The sequence below is a fragment of the Cyprinus carpio genome, chromosome B10, assembly GCF_018340385.1.
Source record: "Cyprinus carpio isolate SPL01 chromosome B10, ASM1834038v1, whole genome shotgun sequence".
NCBI classification, from domain to species: domain Eukaryota; kingdom Metazoa; phylum Chordata; class Actinopteri; order Cypriniformes; family Cyprinidae; genus Cyprinus; species Cyprinus carpio.
This window is the reverse complement of record NC_056606.1, coordinates 7096097-7111661: the sequence shown is the minus strand read 5'-3', so window position 1 is coordinate 7111661 and position 15565 is coordinate 7096097. Positions and strand designations below refer to the sequence as shown.

General features: G+C 39.8%; 1 protein-coding gene across 1 annotated transcript in view; it reads left to right on the top strand.

The window, feature by feature from the left end:
• Window positions 1-15565, top strand: part of itga1 (integrin, alpha 1) — a 44859-nt gene that overhangs the window by 19211 nt on the left and 10083 nt on the right. The window contains 15 exon segments of the mRNA XM_042732287.1: window positions 999-1090; window positions 2411-2525; window positions 6387-6511; window positions 7967-8068; window positions 8070-8116; window positions 8483-8633; window positions 8755-8929; window positions 9561-9634; window positions 10229-10373; window positions 10901-11043; window positions 11862-12005; window positions 12845-13105; window positions 14391-14521; window positions 15134-15297; window positions 15379-15515. Coding sequence (XP_042588221.1) covers window positions 999-1090; window positions 2411-2525; window positions 6387-6511; window positions 7967-8068; window positions 8070-8116; window positions 8483-8633; window positions 8755-8929; window positions 9561-9634; window positions 10229-10373; window positions 10901-11043; window positions 11862-12005; window positions 12845-13105; window positions 14391-14521; window positions 15134-15297; window positions 15379-15515 — 2006 coding nt within the window.

Below are 15565 nucleotides of genomic sequence, written 5' to 3'. Positions count from 1 at the left end.
AGGCTCTTACTGGATTTGTTATTGAGCTACTACCAGAAATCAGCCTGTGTTTTTTGCATTACCCCCATTTATTTGTTTTATTTGGTTCATTTTTTGGCAAATTTGGTTTGGTTTACGTTGTTCATTTTTAAAGAAAAGAAAAGAATCTCTGTCAATAATGGTGGCAGAAATGATAACTACTTGCTCAGACAACATATTTTTCAGATATGGACCCTGTCAGTGAGCCTGATACAGTATGTGTAACTCTGTTTAGTATTGTGATGCATTTTTGAGTAAAACATATTTAGTGAGAAAAAAATGACATTGGGTGCGGCTTGTGAAATATGTGTAAAAAAGTGAACCATGAATTCCAAGATTAAAAAAAAGACCAAAAATGTGCATTCAGAATATAAATATGATCTATTTTGATTAAATGCTCACATTTAAAAGAGTATTTTTGATCAATGATATCATGTTTTGTTTTTAAGACTCATTAGCCTGTAGCGCTAAATCTATTTTTATGTTAACCTCGACCTGAATGTCTGACTCTCAGAGGAAGCCTAGACAGGAAGTGATCCAAAAAACATTTAAATGTCTAATCTACATATAATTACATAATCCTTCACCAGATAACTCAATGTTGCATGTCGTCTTTCATTACATCAGGGATCTGGCTCAAAATCAGATACTTCTAACAGGAGTTCTGATCTTAGAACAGAAATACGTCTCAATATCAATGTACAGTGTAGACTGTATGGGTTAACAATATTATTTTTCTTACTAGTTTTCATTCCCATGGCTTACATTGTTTTACAGTTTTTTCTTCATTAAAACCCCAAATAAAGGACTCTAGCAATGTCTTTTGTTTTTAAAAAGGCAAGTAGAAACACAATCTCAAGGGTCTTTGTATGAACAAAAGTGTTCAAGCCGCTTATGGGAAAGTGCAGGGCAGTTTTTGTTTAGATAATCTTTTCATAGGATTTTCACTGTGAGTGCATATTTGTCTATTTTTCTTACAGAAAGCACAACAATTCCCAACATAAATGAAGTGAAGGAAAACATGACTATGGGGACGACGCTGGTGGTTAACCCAGACGGCAGTGGCTTTCTGGTAGGGAACATCCTGCGTATGTGTTTGCACTGAGATCTTTATATGTCTTCTGTTACTTCAGCCACTGTTAATTAATAGCGTCTGATCCCCTTAATGGGATCAAACAGGAATCCTCTATGAATCAAGTGCAATCCGAATGGATAAACTGACATTCTGAGCAAAGAAAAAAATTTAATGGAAAAGTAGGAATTTCAGTTTATCCAGTAGGATCTTAGTTGATCCCATTAGGACTGAGTCCAAGTTATTATAAAAAAATTGCTTTAGGATTTTGTTTGACAAGGTGTGTAACACAGACCTTAAAGCAAGTGACAACTGGGCATTTTCAGCACTCTTTATTTCCCTAGTTTATTTGGCTTGTCCTGCAGTGAGACAAATGACGTTTTAATATACAAATATTCCATGTAACCAGTTTAATAGAAGGCAATGAAAACGATACAGAGTTCAGCATGTCACCCCTAAACATTCCCATGTACTATTAAGCTTTTTGACACATTGTTTCCAGCTGTTCCCAATGCAGTTCCAGCTCCCATATGCTGCAAAGGACTGAAACGGAAATAGTTCCACATAAACATTACAAATGAAATAATTAAGTGTGGGAGGTCTCAACTCTCAACAGTAATATTAAAAATGGAATAGTCATTCCACAAGATTGGATATATGTGTATATACTATCATTCAAAAGTTTGGGTTCAGTATAATTTTCAAATGTTTTTGAAAGAAATCTCTTACGCTCACCAAGGCTGCATTTATTTGATGAAAAGTACTGTAAAAACAGTGATATTATGAAATTTTATTACAATTTAAAATAACTGGTTTATATTTGAATATATTTCCAATTGTAATTTATTCTTGTGATGCAAAGCTGAATTTTCATCGTCATTTTGAATAAATGTTGTTGTTTTTTTTAAACGTTGTTTTCATCAAAGAATTTCAACACTGATGATAAATCAGAATATCTGAATGATTTCTGAAGGATCATGTGACACTGAAAACTGAAGTAATGATGCTGAAAATTCAGCTTTGATCACAGGAATAAATTACATTTCAAAGTATATTAAAATAGAAAAGCTTTATTTTAAATTGCAATAATATTTCACAATATTATGGTTTTTACTGTATTCTAGATTGAATAAATGCAACTTTTTTATTTTTATTTTTATTGCATTGTACATGTGTATGAATCTTTGCTATCCAGCCAAATCACAAAAATATAAGACAAAAAAAAATTGCTAGGCTTTTTTTCTGTGATGACCATAAAGTTTCATGTCATGTCAGCTACTCAGTGCTCCAATCCCTCTCTCTCTCATTCCCTCTGGACAGGCTTGTGGTCCTCAGTACGGCTACATGTGTGGAAAGCAGCAGTACATCACTGGGATCTGCTCAAACGTCAGCTCCTCCTTCAAAGTCCTCAACTCCATCGCTCCGACTGTACGAGGTATGCCACACACATGTTGTGAGTGTACATTAGCGCATTCCAACCATGTAAACCTCAGCCGGTCCCCCCTGTGCCACATGTCCATGTTAGGACAGTGTTTAGAAGAGCTGACATCTCCCAATGCAACACAGAACCAGCAACTCATCATAAACACACACATACATACTGTACGATGTTTCACAGCAACAGCCAGCACTGTCCGCCACATCATTTCATTTGAATTCTGCATCATTAAATCCAAATTTAAATTTTCAGTTTGATTCTAAATGGCAAATAAACATATCTACAAACTATATTGAGTTTCTAATGAAAGCTCACATCTCTTTTCTTCCATATACAAAAAGTGATTGAAAAAACAGCATTAACCACTGCTTTTCTGTGTGTCACAGCGAGGTCAGTGTCACTTCTCGGTTACGTATGGTAACCCTCGTTTCCCTGAAGGAGGGAACAGAGACGTCACTTATCGCTTCGATAGACCAATCTACTTCGAGTGTAAACTAAATGAGCCAATGCACATTGGCATGCAATTATTGCCTCCAGCTGCCACTGATCATAGCGTGAGTATAATAAGGCAGCAGGTGCAATGCATACCAGGTTCTCCTTCAGGCCCGACTGCTCAGCGGCTGTACAGCAACTGTGGCGACGGGACGTGACGTCTCCGTTCCCTCCTTCAGGGGGGCCACAACAGGCCACAACAGGTCTACCTGAGTGGTTCCGAAATGACTCCAAATCAGCTGGACCATGAGGGGGGTGGAGTCGCCATTCTCCTGGGAGCATTGCTCGAGACAGCTCATCGGCTGTACAGTTGAGCAGGCCCGGAATTTGAATAGTACGAAATGACCTCAGAACCTTCCAAACTCCAAAGGAGGAGGGTGACAGGCAAGTTGCGACATGTGAGGGTAGCGCTGACCACCTTATCGGTTGATGTACGCAACGGTCACTGTGTTGTCCATTCGGACCAGCACGTGCTTGCCTGGAAGGGAAGGACCTTGTACTGATATGCCCATCCTTCGAACGTAAAACTCAGAAAAGGTCTGTGGCGTGGAAGGATTGACACATGAAAGTATGCATCCTTCAGGTCGATCGCCACTGCAAAACCAATCTCGGGGACGGACGCTCCCGAAGATGCGTTTCTGCGTCAACATCTTGAACGGTAGCGCGATGAAGGGCACAGTTCAAAACTCGCAGATCCAAGGTTGGCTGTAACCCACCGCCTTTCTGGGTACAATGAAGTAAGGGCTGTAAAACCCCACCCTCATATCGGCTGGAGGGACTGGCTCTATCACGTCCTTAGCCAGTAGGACTGCAATCTCTGCCCGCACTGTAGTGAAGCAGATACCGCTGAACTTGGGGGGATGCCAGGCGTACTGAATCGCATAGCCAAGGCCTGATGGTCTGCAGAAGCCAGCGAGACGGGCTGGGTAGCACTGACCAGCGCTTAGAAACCGTACAAGAGGGACCAGCGGAACCACATCCATACCCACACAGAGGCAGCGAGAATAAACACATTGACCAAACCCGGGCGGCTTGTGAGCAGGCCGGAGTGTGGTGTGAGTGTGGGGAACAGGGCTCACCTGGTTCCACGGGTTGGCAGAGGGTGTGTGAATAGGGCCTTTGTTGACGCTCTCAAACCACCCGCTGCTGCCATCTGGTGAAGGAGGAGGATGAGTGAGGTCTGGTGCTTAGCTGTCCGCAACTCTCCATGCACTCCTGGGACCCAGAGATAAGGCAAATTGCTCTTTGTCGAGTATTTGGTTACCGTCGGCCGTGAGGCCAATGGCGGGGAAAAACAAAACAAAAAGATTCTCCACCCGGCCCTCCTCTGTGTTCACCATCTCCTGAAGAGCAGGTCCATCCATCTCTGGTTCGCCCGTCTCAGGGCTGTTTGCTCTTGCGCTTGCTACCAGGTTTGGTGGGGGCCTGGACAGGCGGGGTGGCCTGCCCACACCCGGCTCACGATGCTGCTTTGCTGGAGGCTGCTGCGTTGCTGGGAGCGGACGCGGGGGCCTGCTCAGTCTGCTAAGCAGGCTGGGGCACTGCGGCTGGTGGATGGGTGGAGGCAGCAGCTGCCCGCTGGGGCAGGACTTGTTTGATCGCCTCAGTCTGCTTCTGTGCAGCCGAGAACCACTGGGCAAAGCTCTCGACCCGCGTCGCCAAAGAGGCCGGTCTGGGACACAGGGGCATTGAGAAACCGAACCTTGTCAGTTTCTCTCATGTCAGCCAGACACAGCCATAGATGGCATTCCTGGACCACAAGCATGGACATCGCACAACCGAGAGAACTCGTGGTGACCTTCATTGCTCGGAGCGAGAGGTCAGTGGCGGTTCGGAGCTCTTTCAGATCTTGCGGATCATGACCACCCTCATGCAGGTCCTTCAGTGCCTTAGCCTGGTGCACCTGCAGTAATGCCATGGCATATAAGGTGGAGGCAGCTTCCCTGCAAGCCGCATAGGCACTGCGGGTTAGACCAGACGAATGCCTATAGGCCCGCAAAGGAAGCACCGGGTCTCCACGCCAGGAGCAGGCGGACTTAGGTCACAATTGCATCGCTACCCGCCTGCTCCACTGGCGGGATTCCCGAATCCCCTTCCCTGCACCGCCATCGAGGGTGGTGAGAGAGGAGGAGCCCACCGGCCGGTGTCTGGCAGTAAATCGTGCCATCCACGACTTGGTGAGCTCATCATGCACTTCTGGGAAGAAAGGCACTGGGGCGGGGCGCTGACAACCAGAACGCACCACCCCGATAAAACCAATCATCCAGCCCTTGAGGGCTAGGGACGTGGTTGGAAGATTCCACTCGAGCCCCTACCCTCTTGGAGTTGCAAGACGAGTGGTGGTCCCTAGAGGGTTGGTTCCCTGTGGGGTTTGCCACCCCTGTGACCCTCAAACCACCCGTGCTACTGCTGGAAGTGGTTCTTGTCTGTCCACCAGAATAAGCCCCAGATCGCGGCAGAGGCAGCGGGACTCTGCCCCCCTGAAGGTAGCGGAGCCTGGTTCACAGCTCCGAGATGGTCATCTTCCCGCAGTGGGAACATTCTGCATCCACAAAGGCCACCTCAGCGTACTTGACGCCCAGACACGTGAGCAGCGATCGTGGCCATCATCTGGTGCCAGGTAACTACCGCACCCAGAAACGCACGGGTGAAACGGCATCCTTATAACACAGGACGATCCGTTGTCTTTATAAAGACGACACCCATGGAGCTCTTCTGGGGTTTTAGAGAGGAAATTCGCTCTTTTAGTGCTGAGGCGCACAGGGAATGGCTGCTTGCAACACAACAGGGGGTAGTGCAGCCTGAAGTGCACAAACCACTCGACACTGGAACGACGGCCGTTGAAGCGCCATCTCGCCAATACAGGAAGCTTCCCAGAGCATGCTGAACTCGTAGTTCACAGCAGACACAGTTGAGGTGACCAGAATGATACTCTCGCTCGGCATTGCACCTGCTGCCTTTTTATACTCATGCTGTGATCAGCGGCAGCTGGGATGCAATAATTGCATGCCAATGTGCATTGGCTCGTTTAGTTTTACACTCTAAGTAGATTGATCTAAAAAACCCATATCACAAACTGTGCTGCAAATACAGACTTGACCAACCAACATTAGAAAAATTTTCCACTGCTTTTCTGTGTGTCACAGCGAGGTCAGTGTCACTTCCAATTTCATGGCTCAATATGTTTCACGATTTTTTTATATTAGTGCGCACAGTTTCAGTCAGCTATGTCATGTAAACCTACTAGTGGCTGTTGGCATTCAGCTTCCTTTCAGGAATTTAAACGAAAGCAATATGGTATTTATTTCACTTTCTCGCTGTATAATTGTAATGAAGGTGCTCATTAGGTTTATTTGCTTGTTTCAGAGTGCAAGCAGGATATGGACATTGTCATAGTGTTGGACGGTTCCAACAGCATCTACCCGTGGTATCCCATCACAGACTTTCTGGTCAAAATACTGAAAAAGAACCATACTGCACCTGAAACCCGAGTAAAGAATAGCTCCCTTTTGATCAACAAAGCAACCACCATGTATGTAATCAAAAAACACAAAAATAAAAATAACATAAAAAAAAAAAAAAACACACACATACTGCATCATTGCATCATTTTAACACAATCAACACAAGCTGCTTTTTTTTTAAAGGAATAGTTGGCTCAAAAAACAAACTTTCCTCACCATAAACTCAAAAAAGATATTTAAACATTTGACCCCACTGATTATCAAAAAACAATTACTGAAGGTTTTTTTTGAAGAATGTTGTTTTGAACATTTGAACCCACTGATTTTCAAAAAAAAAATTAAAAAAAAATTAAAAAACAAAATTACTGAAGCTTTTTTTTCACACAGGGCTATATAAATGTATTTGTACAGTGTAACTTTTAGTATTATTATGTACTGTTATACTATTTTGAATCATATATTGTTTTATATTTCCAACTTTCGTTTTAATTTCCATGTAAATGTAAAAAAGAAATTCTATTATTATTTATTGGTATTTTTATTTGTTTTATTATTTGTTTTTTTTAATATGTTTTTTTATATTTATATTAAGCATGAATTTATTTGTATAAATTAGATTTAGTTTTAGTGATTTCAAGTGGTTGCAAGACTATTTTATTTTTAGCTAGTAGCCAAAGCAATATCTTATTTTCACTTAGTTTTTTCAATGAACTAAAATAAAAATAAATTAAAGCTATATAGAGATATAAAAAACAACCCAATAACTTATAAAAATTAAAAAACATAAATAAATAAATAAAAAAAAATAAAACTTTAACCGAAATGAAAAACAGAAACAAAAAAATACAAAAAAGTAATTAAACCTATTTTTGAAAAACTAATAGTGTCTGAATGATACTTCAGTAATACTGATAAAAGAATTTTCATTTTTGGGTGAAATAAACTTTAGTGGTTGGATTTAAAACTGTTTTGTGAATTCAATTCGAATTCAATTCATTAAAAAAACTTTATTGTCTATCAACCATTAGAATTGTGTACTTGTTAAAAACCATAGTGATTTGTTTTGTCAAAGTTGACAATAATAAGAATTGTGTACTTGTTAAAAACCATAGTGATTTGTTTTGTCAAAGTTGTGTGGAGTTAGTCGCACATAAGTGGATCTGTCATCAGCTTACACTAACATCATTACAAGGAGTATTACATAAAGACTGTCCATGGGGAAACTACTGGGTGCTTTGATTCTAAGGAAATAAGGGCTTTCTTGAGCACACCGTTGGAAAATAAGCTCCAGAACTTTGAGCTGGTGGAAGACCACATATTCCATGGTTAAATAAATGTTTGCAGGGCTTTTTTGAGGGAATGACTTCATTTTTGAGTCAGCACAGACAGAGACGTGTAGCAGAGAGAGACAACAGTGTGTCTCTCTGTTTTATAGCATTGCCTGAGCTTTATGTATGACTTTCTTTTCTTTTGATTCTCCAGGTGGGCCTCATGTCTTATGGAGACAGTGTCAGCCACAACGTCAGCCTCAACCAGTTCAATAACAAAAACGACCTTCTTAAGGAAGCTGCTAATATACTTCAAAAAAAAAAAAAGCAAAACCAATACAACTCTCGACAACAATACATCAAAGCAAAAGTGGGAATAAGAAATAAGAAATTCTGAAATCTGAAAATAAGCTTTCAAATTTAAAACAGAAATGTTACGATTCTGCATAACACCTGATCTTCAAGCAGAAGGGGAAATAAGAAATAAATTCTGAAATTATTTCACCAGCAGTCTTAATCTTCACAAGCACTCTAAATATCTTACAAATCATTGTATAAAATATTAAATCATATTCATTAAATGCATTTTCACCAGCAGTCTTAGTCTTTTGGAGCTTGTTGTATTTCAGACAAATCCTCTAATAATCTTTTTTTTCAGTGTGTCAATTCAAATAAAGGAAGTTGAACATTTTGTACAGAATCCTGACCTAATGTTATTTGTTTTCTAAAGGAAAGAGGCCTTTACAGCCGAGCGAGGAGCAAGACAAGGGGTCAAAAAAGTCATGGTGGTCGTCACAGATGGCGAGTCACATGACCACTACAATTTGAAAAAAGTCATTGATCAGTGTGAACAAGATGGGATTGAGCGGTTCGCTGTTGCTGTAAGTATATTCATCCATGTATGATAAATAAATACTGTGGTGCATGGATTCAATGGTTTCAGTAGACAGTATAGATTGCTGTTAATTTTTAACGTGGCACATGTCATTTTGTCTTTTGTAGGTCCTTGGTGACTATAATCGAAAAAATAAAACCAGTGAAGAAATAAATAACTTTATTGTCGAAATTGAATCCATTGCTAGCGAGCAAAAAAGTGATCATTTCTTCAATGTGTCGGATGAAATAGCATTAGTGACCATCGTGGATGTCTTAGGAAGCAAGATCTTTGCCTTAGAGGGTAACGTACCTAATATAGTATGTTTAGATTCCTAAAATTTTCACATTGCAGATGATAAATCAAGCAAAAAGTCTCCTAGACTGGCATTAAAGGAATAGTTCACCCCAAAATGTAAATTTGCTGACAGTTTACTCACACTCAGGCTCACCAAAGGATCCTCTGCAGTGAATGGGTGCCGTCAGAATGAGAGTCCAGACAGCGGATAAAAACATCACAATAATCCACAACTCTCCAGTCCATCGGTTAATGTCTTGTGAAGTGAGAAGCTGCAACTTCCAGAAGACATTAACTGATGGACTGGAGTGGTGTGGATTATTGTGATGTTTTTATCAGCTGTTTAGACTCTCATTCTGATGGCACCCATTCACTGCAGAGGATCCTTTGGTGAGCAAAACATGTAATGCTACATTTTTCCAAATCTCTTCTGATAAAGAAACAAACTCATCTACATCTTACACCCTAACATCATGATGCCAAGTTTTGCACAAACATGACTCTCCCAGTTTCTTCCAAAAATACTAAAGTTTTAACTATAACATTTTATTTTTACTGCAAATAAGTGAATCACATTTGAAATGTTTAATGTCATGAAACTTGTGTCAAAAATGTAAAAATGGCCTTTGTCTAACAGCCACATCTGAGAATCACACCTCCTCGTTTGAGATGGAAATGTCTCAGTCGGGATTCAGCGCTCACACGTCTAAAGTAAGTGTCCTGTCAGTCTGCTATCTTGAGAATTGTAATTCAGATCAGATTCTGACCCCGTCCTGTTGTCTGATGTACCTCATCTGACATCCTGCTGCTGGTGTGTCATGGGTAACTAATGTACAGAGGAAATGTGCAAACGCTTCAGTGTTTGGTTATGAATCACAGAAGGAAGTACTCTGAGTCTGTCAGCGTGTCACATCCTTTCTCAGTTTGACAGAGACAGCAGTTACTTCACTACAAAGTAAATAAACAAATAAACTGGAGTTCAAATCACATAAACAGAATTCGGGTGTGGCACGTATTGGAAGTAAATGGAGCAACTTTTGGGGGAATTTTGAAGTAAAAACCTAAAACCAAAACTTTGACACTTCAGAGTTCATCATAACATCATAAAAGTAATCCCTATGAATCCAAGTCTTCTGAAGACACATGGTTGAATATATGATTAACAGGTTTAATTTATGCTTTTATTCACATATAAACATTGATCAACGCACACACATACAGTATAGCACTTCACATATTATAAGTAGAAGCTCAAATGTGCTTGCAATTGTAATGTATGTAATATAATGCATATCTTTCTGACAGGCGGGTGTGATGCTGGGAGCCGTGGGCGCTTTCAATTGGAACGGGACTGTAGTGATGCAATCTGGGCAAGAGTTTGTCGTTCCCAAAAACAACAGCTTCCACATCCCTGAAGAGCAGAGATACGAAGGCATGGCGGGATACGTAGGTGAGGACTACGAATGGCATTTAACCTCTTCTTTTGGGCCACTTTTATTCATAGACATAAAAATGATGGATGGAATCAGCAAATATTATAAGTATCAGTATCATATTATACATAATATTCTCCTCGGAAGCTCACAATAGAGGACAGTATGATGCTAGTAGTCTAAACACATTGTCACGATCTTCTGCTGTCCCATAAACACTCACACTCTCCACACATCCCCTTTTAAGGCTGTTGCTCCAGAAACAAAAGCAGTAAGTTGAAATGACTCTGCCTGATAAACGTGTTTGGAGAACAAGCTGCGCGGAAGCACTGTTTCACAAATGCTGATTTATGGAAAATGATTTATAATCAGTCAAGCTGGTTTATTCTAGCTTTATTTCCAACAATGTCTGTGTTTGCTGTAATGAAACAGTTTATGATTTGGGCCCCAGCTGTTTCGTATTAGGCGTGCAGACTGCTGTAAATGGCTGTGAGGTTGGGTTAGTTGTGTGGTGGTAAAGGTTGCAGTGTGGTATTGCTTGCAGGTTATGACGTGCAGTCAGCGCACACACCCCATGGGGTGCTGTACATCACCGGTGCACCACGCTTCAACCATAGCGGGCAGGTCACGGTGTACCGCTTCGATGGAGAAAATGTCACCATAATACAGAAGCTGAAAGGAGAGCAGGTAGCTTCATAACCAAACCACAACTTCAAATGATTTTGGGTGGATCTCGCAAAAACAGATCATATTTCACACCAAAAATCAAAAGAAACTATTTAAAGAATTACATTTTAAAAGTAAATATTTATAAAATGAAATTTGTTCATGTTTAGATCACATTCCAAACCCAATTTAAAAGAAAATGAAAAAATTATCTAAATTATTGTATATAAATATATTATATCTTTTAAAATGAATAATATATTTTAGAAATATATATTTTGTATTATATTATAATATTATTTTATTATATTATTTTATTAATATTATATACAGACACACACAGGATGTATATGTATGAATATCTTATATATATATAAATGATATATAAAACATGCTAATATATATATATATATATATATATATATATATATATAAGATGATTTTTTTAAAACATGATCATAACAAATACAACCCCAAAATATAATTAAAATAATACAAAATAAAAATCAAAATATTAAAACCACATTTTAAGATGTTCAGACCACATTTTACAACAAAATCAAGACAAAAAATAAATAAATAAATAAATAAAAAAATTTTATTGTTTATTTTATTGTATTATGTTTTTTTGCGTATTTTCATGACTATTAAGCATATTTCCTTCCCAAATTGTCACTACTGTAATTTGTTAATTTGTTTGTACTGTAAGTTTTTACTGTAATTTTTACTTTTGAATGTTTTTTCATTACCGTTATTCTTAATAGATTTTCATTACTGCATGTTTCCATTGAAGATTCATTTTCGGTTGGTATTCGTTAAGTGTGTCATGTTCTTCTTAGATCGGCTCCTATTTCGGCAGTGTTCTCCAGACGCATGATATCGACCGTGACAATTACACTGACATCCTTCTGGTCGGAGCTCCCATGTATATGGGTCCAGAGAGGGACGAACAAGGTCAAGTCTACGTCTACAAACTCAATGAGGTGTGTATGTGTCTTTAATCTGTGTGTGATTCCATTCCACATACTGAAAACACGTTCAGGGGAGCGTAGTGCCACCATTCCACGCCGAGAGCATGTGGGGGCAGTAAATCTGGATCTGCCCTCAGGGAGTGTGTGTTGTGTTGGTGTTCAGCCTGAGATAAGTGCTCCCAGAGCAGGGGAAGGGCTGGAATGAGAGCATGGGTATAGAAGCTTGGCATCATGGGAATGGAAATCTAATGAAACTGTAATATCTCCAGCAAAATACCAGCTTTCAACAGCTTCCAAATAGTGCCTTAAATGGAGCAATTTCCATCGGTTTTGAGGTTTTGTCCATTGGTCAGTGTTTCTTCGTGAAGCATTTGCGTTTACAAGGCAGAACTGTATCGATTGCACATATTGTTAATGTTTTATCTCTCCATGATTTTCAAATCAAATCACAATCTCTGGACATAAATTAATCTCTTAAAACCTCTTAAAGGTCTTTGACCTACTTGCAGTGTTTCCCAAGAAGAATGTTAAAGAAATCAAACCGACAGTTGTAAAATTTGCATATCAGTTGGTATTTTTTCTTGTTTATTTGCATATAATGATTTGTGATTAGTCTTTTTTTTCTGGTTTAACTAAAAAAAAAATCAGACAGGAGATTAGATTAACAGCGGTGGACTCAAACTTGAAGATATTGTTTATTGACATCTTTCCGCATGCAGTTGAAACAAGATACCCTCTGATGTTCATTCATGTTTATTTCGTGCTATAATTTTTTTCCCCATATCTTCATCCACTAGTCTATTGGCCACACTGAGATTTTCAGTCTCATTTGTCTGGTTGTTACTCCTCAGAGCGGGCTGTTTGAACACGAGATGACGCTGAAGCCGGTGAATCAGACCTGCTGTATGGCTCACTCCCAGAACAACTGTAAGAGTGTCAATAAGAACGAGCCCTGCGGCGCACGCTTCGGTACCGCCATCGCTGCCGTCCCCGACCTCAACCTGGACGGGTTCAATGACATAGTGATCGGATCACCTCTGGAGAACGACCACAGAGGGGCGGTGTATATTTACCACGGCTCTCAGAAATCAATAAAGGAGAAGTATGTACAGGTAAAGAATCAAGTGGTCTTCAACATTTTTGAGGCCAAAGAGCCCTTGGTGGGGAGAAAGGATCCCTGTTTAAAACATGTAAACAGTATCATATTCATGTTTTTAGCCTCATGCTTAGAGTGTATTTGTGATAATTAAAATAGATGTACAGAGTCATATACTTGTTCATCCATTTATCCACTCTCCAAATACTTAAGTATCCTATGTAGGGTCACAGGGATGCTGGACAGCTAAACTGAGCCATTTACCTTTATCTGGATTTGATGTTTCATTTTTATATTAACATAAATGTTTATTATAAAAGTAAAAAATAATAATAACCATGGTCTCAATATAGTTAAGGTACCAATTCTCACTATTAACTAACTATTAACATGACTTTTGACTTTTAAACTCCTAATTTGCTGCTTAATAATGGTTAGTAAGGTAGCTGTTAAGTTTAGGTACAATATGGGGTCAGATTAAGGGATCTAAAATGATATGTAAAGACATTATATGTGCTTTATAAGTACTAATAAACAGCTAGTTATATGCATGCAATTAGTTAATAATAATAATGTGCTTTTGTTTAGTGCATACTGTATAATGGGATATTTATTATATTAATATAAACTTCTTAATAAAATAATATTGTATTTCTATATATTTGAATTAATTAATCTTATTTATATAATCTAATATAATTATAAATGATGTATTCTTGGTTAATGTTTATATTAATATTTGGTTAATATTTGGGTTGGACTGTTCTGGAACAGTGTTGAAATACAACTTAACCACTGATTTCTAGTCGTGTCCTCTTTTGGAAGACCAAACAAAGTTTCACTTCAACAAAACACACAGCGACTCCACAACATGGCAGCAGTGGAGGCAACAGAGAGAATAAAAGTTACGCCTTCTTCTTCTTTCTTTGCATTTGGGCAAATCTTCTCACATGGTGATGTAGAGATATGGGGGCGTGTTAGAACGAGCTGTTTTAGGGGGGCGTGGTTGACTCTTAACTTTTATAAAGAATATCTCTTTGGATTTGAGACTTTAGTCTTTGCAACTTTACAGATCTTCTTCAAGCACCAAGAGCTTGTAACACTCCAAAGAGAAAGGAAAAATTGAAATCGCATCATATCACCCCTTTAATAAGTAAAATTGCAGTTTGTAATTTTCACACATTTTTTGATTTAAAAATCAGACAGTAAATGACCTTCTCCAGTGTTGCTGCCCTATTTAAGACCCCACTCTACATTCATAAGTTCCATGTTATATATGATCTGTTTATGCCTATGTTTAGCGTATTGCTGCCGGAGGAGACGGAAAGAGTATGAAGTTCTTCGGCCAATCGATTCACGGCATCATGGATTTGAATGATGACGGCATCATTGACGTCACTATCGGAGGAATAGGAGGAGCCGCGCTTTTCTGGTGAGCTTTCATTGAATTTATTCCTCTCAGTCTATCCTGTAGTTCAGCATTTCAAATTCCCACTAATGTCCAGGGCTAAAATAAAATCATGGGTATGTATCTTGAACCCACTACCCTCTGGACGTCCAGCTTCCTCGTTCCCACCCGCAGCAGCTGTCTCGAATTTGGACCCGAGCCTAAACATCCCACATTGCAGAGGCTTGTCCGTCAGGGACCCATTTCTGCTGGCCTCTGAAACTGTGTGAGAGTGCCTCCAACCACCAGATAAACACTTGGCAGCATTTCCTCTCTTAGATCCCCTGTAGAGATCACAGATTCCAGAACGGCCACAAAATGACCCCTAAACGCCGAAACCCTGCGACTGTTGAGCAAAGCCATGGAATCTAGTGACCTCTGCCATCTTCACTCCCTAAACTGCACCACCCAGCCTTTTAGGAGCTCTCAATTTGCCTGTAATTGACCACATATTGTATTTTTGGAGGCCATCTGAAGCGTTTAGCTAGACTGAACTCAATCTATGATCTATGAACCAGCTGTTTTTGCACAGAGCGAAACGAGACGCCTATTAATCCTCCGTTTAAGTAAACATCTTGTTGTATTTGTTTAATTCAGGTCTCGGGATGTCGCAGAGCTTCTTGCCAATATGACCTTCGACCCTAGCAAGATCAATCTGCAGCAGACCTGTCAGGTTCAAGGGAGGACCACAGTATGTGTGAAGACCGAAGTGTGCTTCAAATATCGAATCAAGCCTGACAAACACACGAACACAGGAACGGGTGAGGAAGTGATGCGCGAGCTTTATGTGTTGTCAGTCAAATCTTTCCAATTCTGCTTTTTCAAATGGTGTTTTGCTCCAGTCATCAGGTACAGTTTGACTCTTGACTCACTGAGAGCGATTGCTAGAGGACGGTTTAACGAAACGGACAGCAGGAGGCTGCAGAAGAACGAGTCCATCGTGGACAGTTTTTGCAGAGAGCACACCTTCTACACGTCGGCAAGTAAATCAGTCTTCTTATACACAAGAGGGCCACACAAACTTCTGTC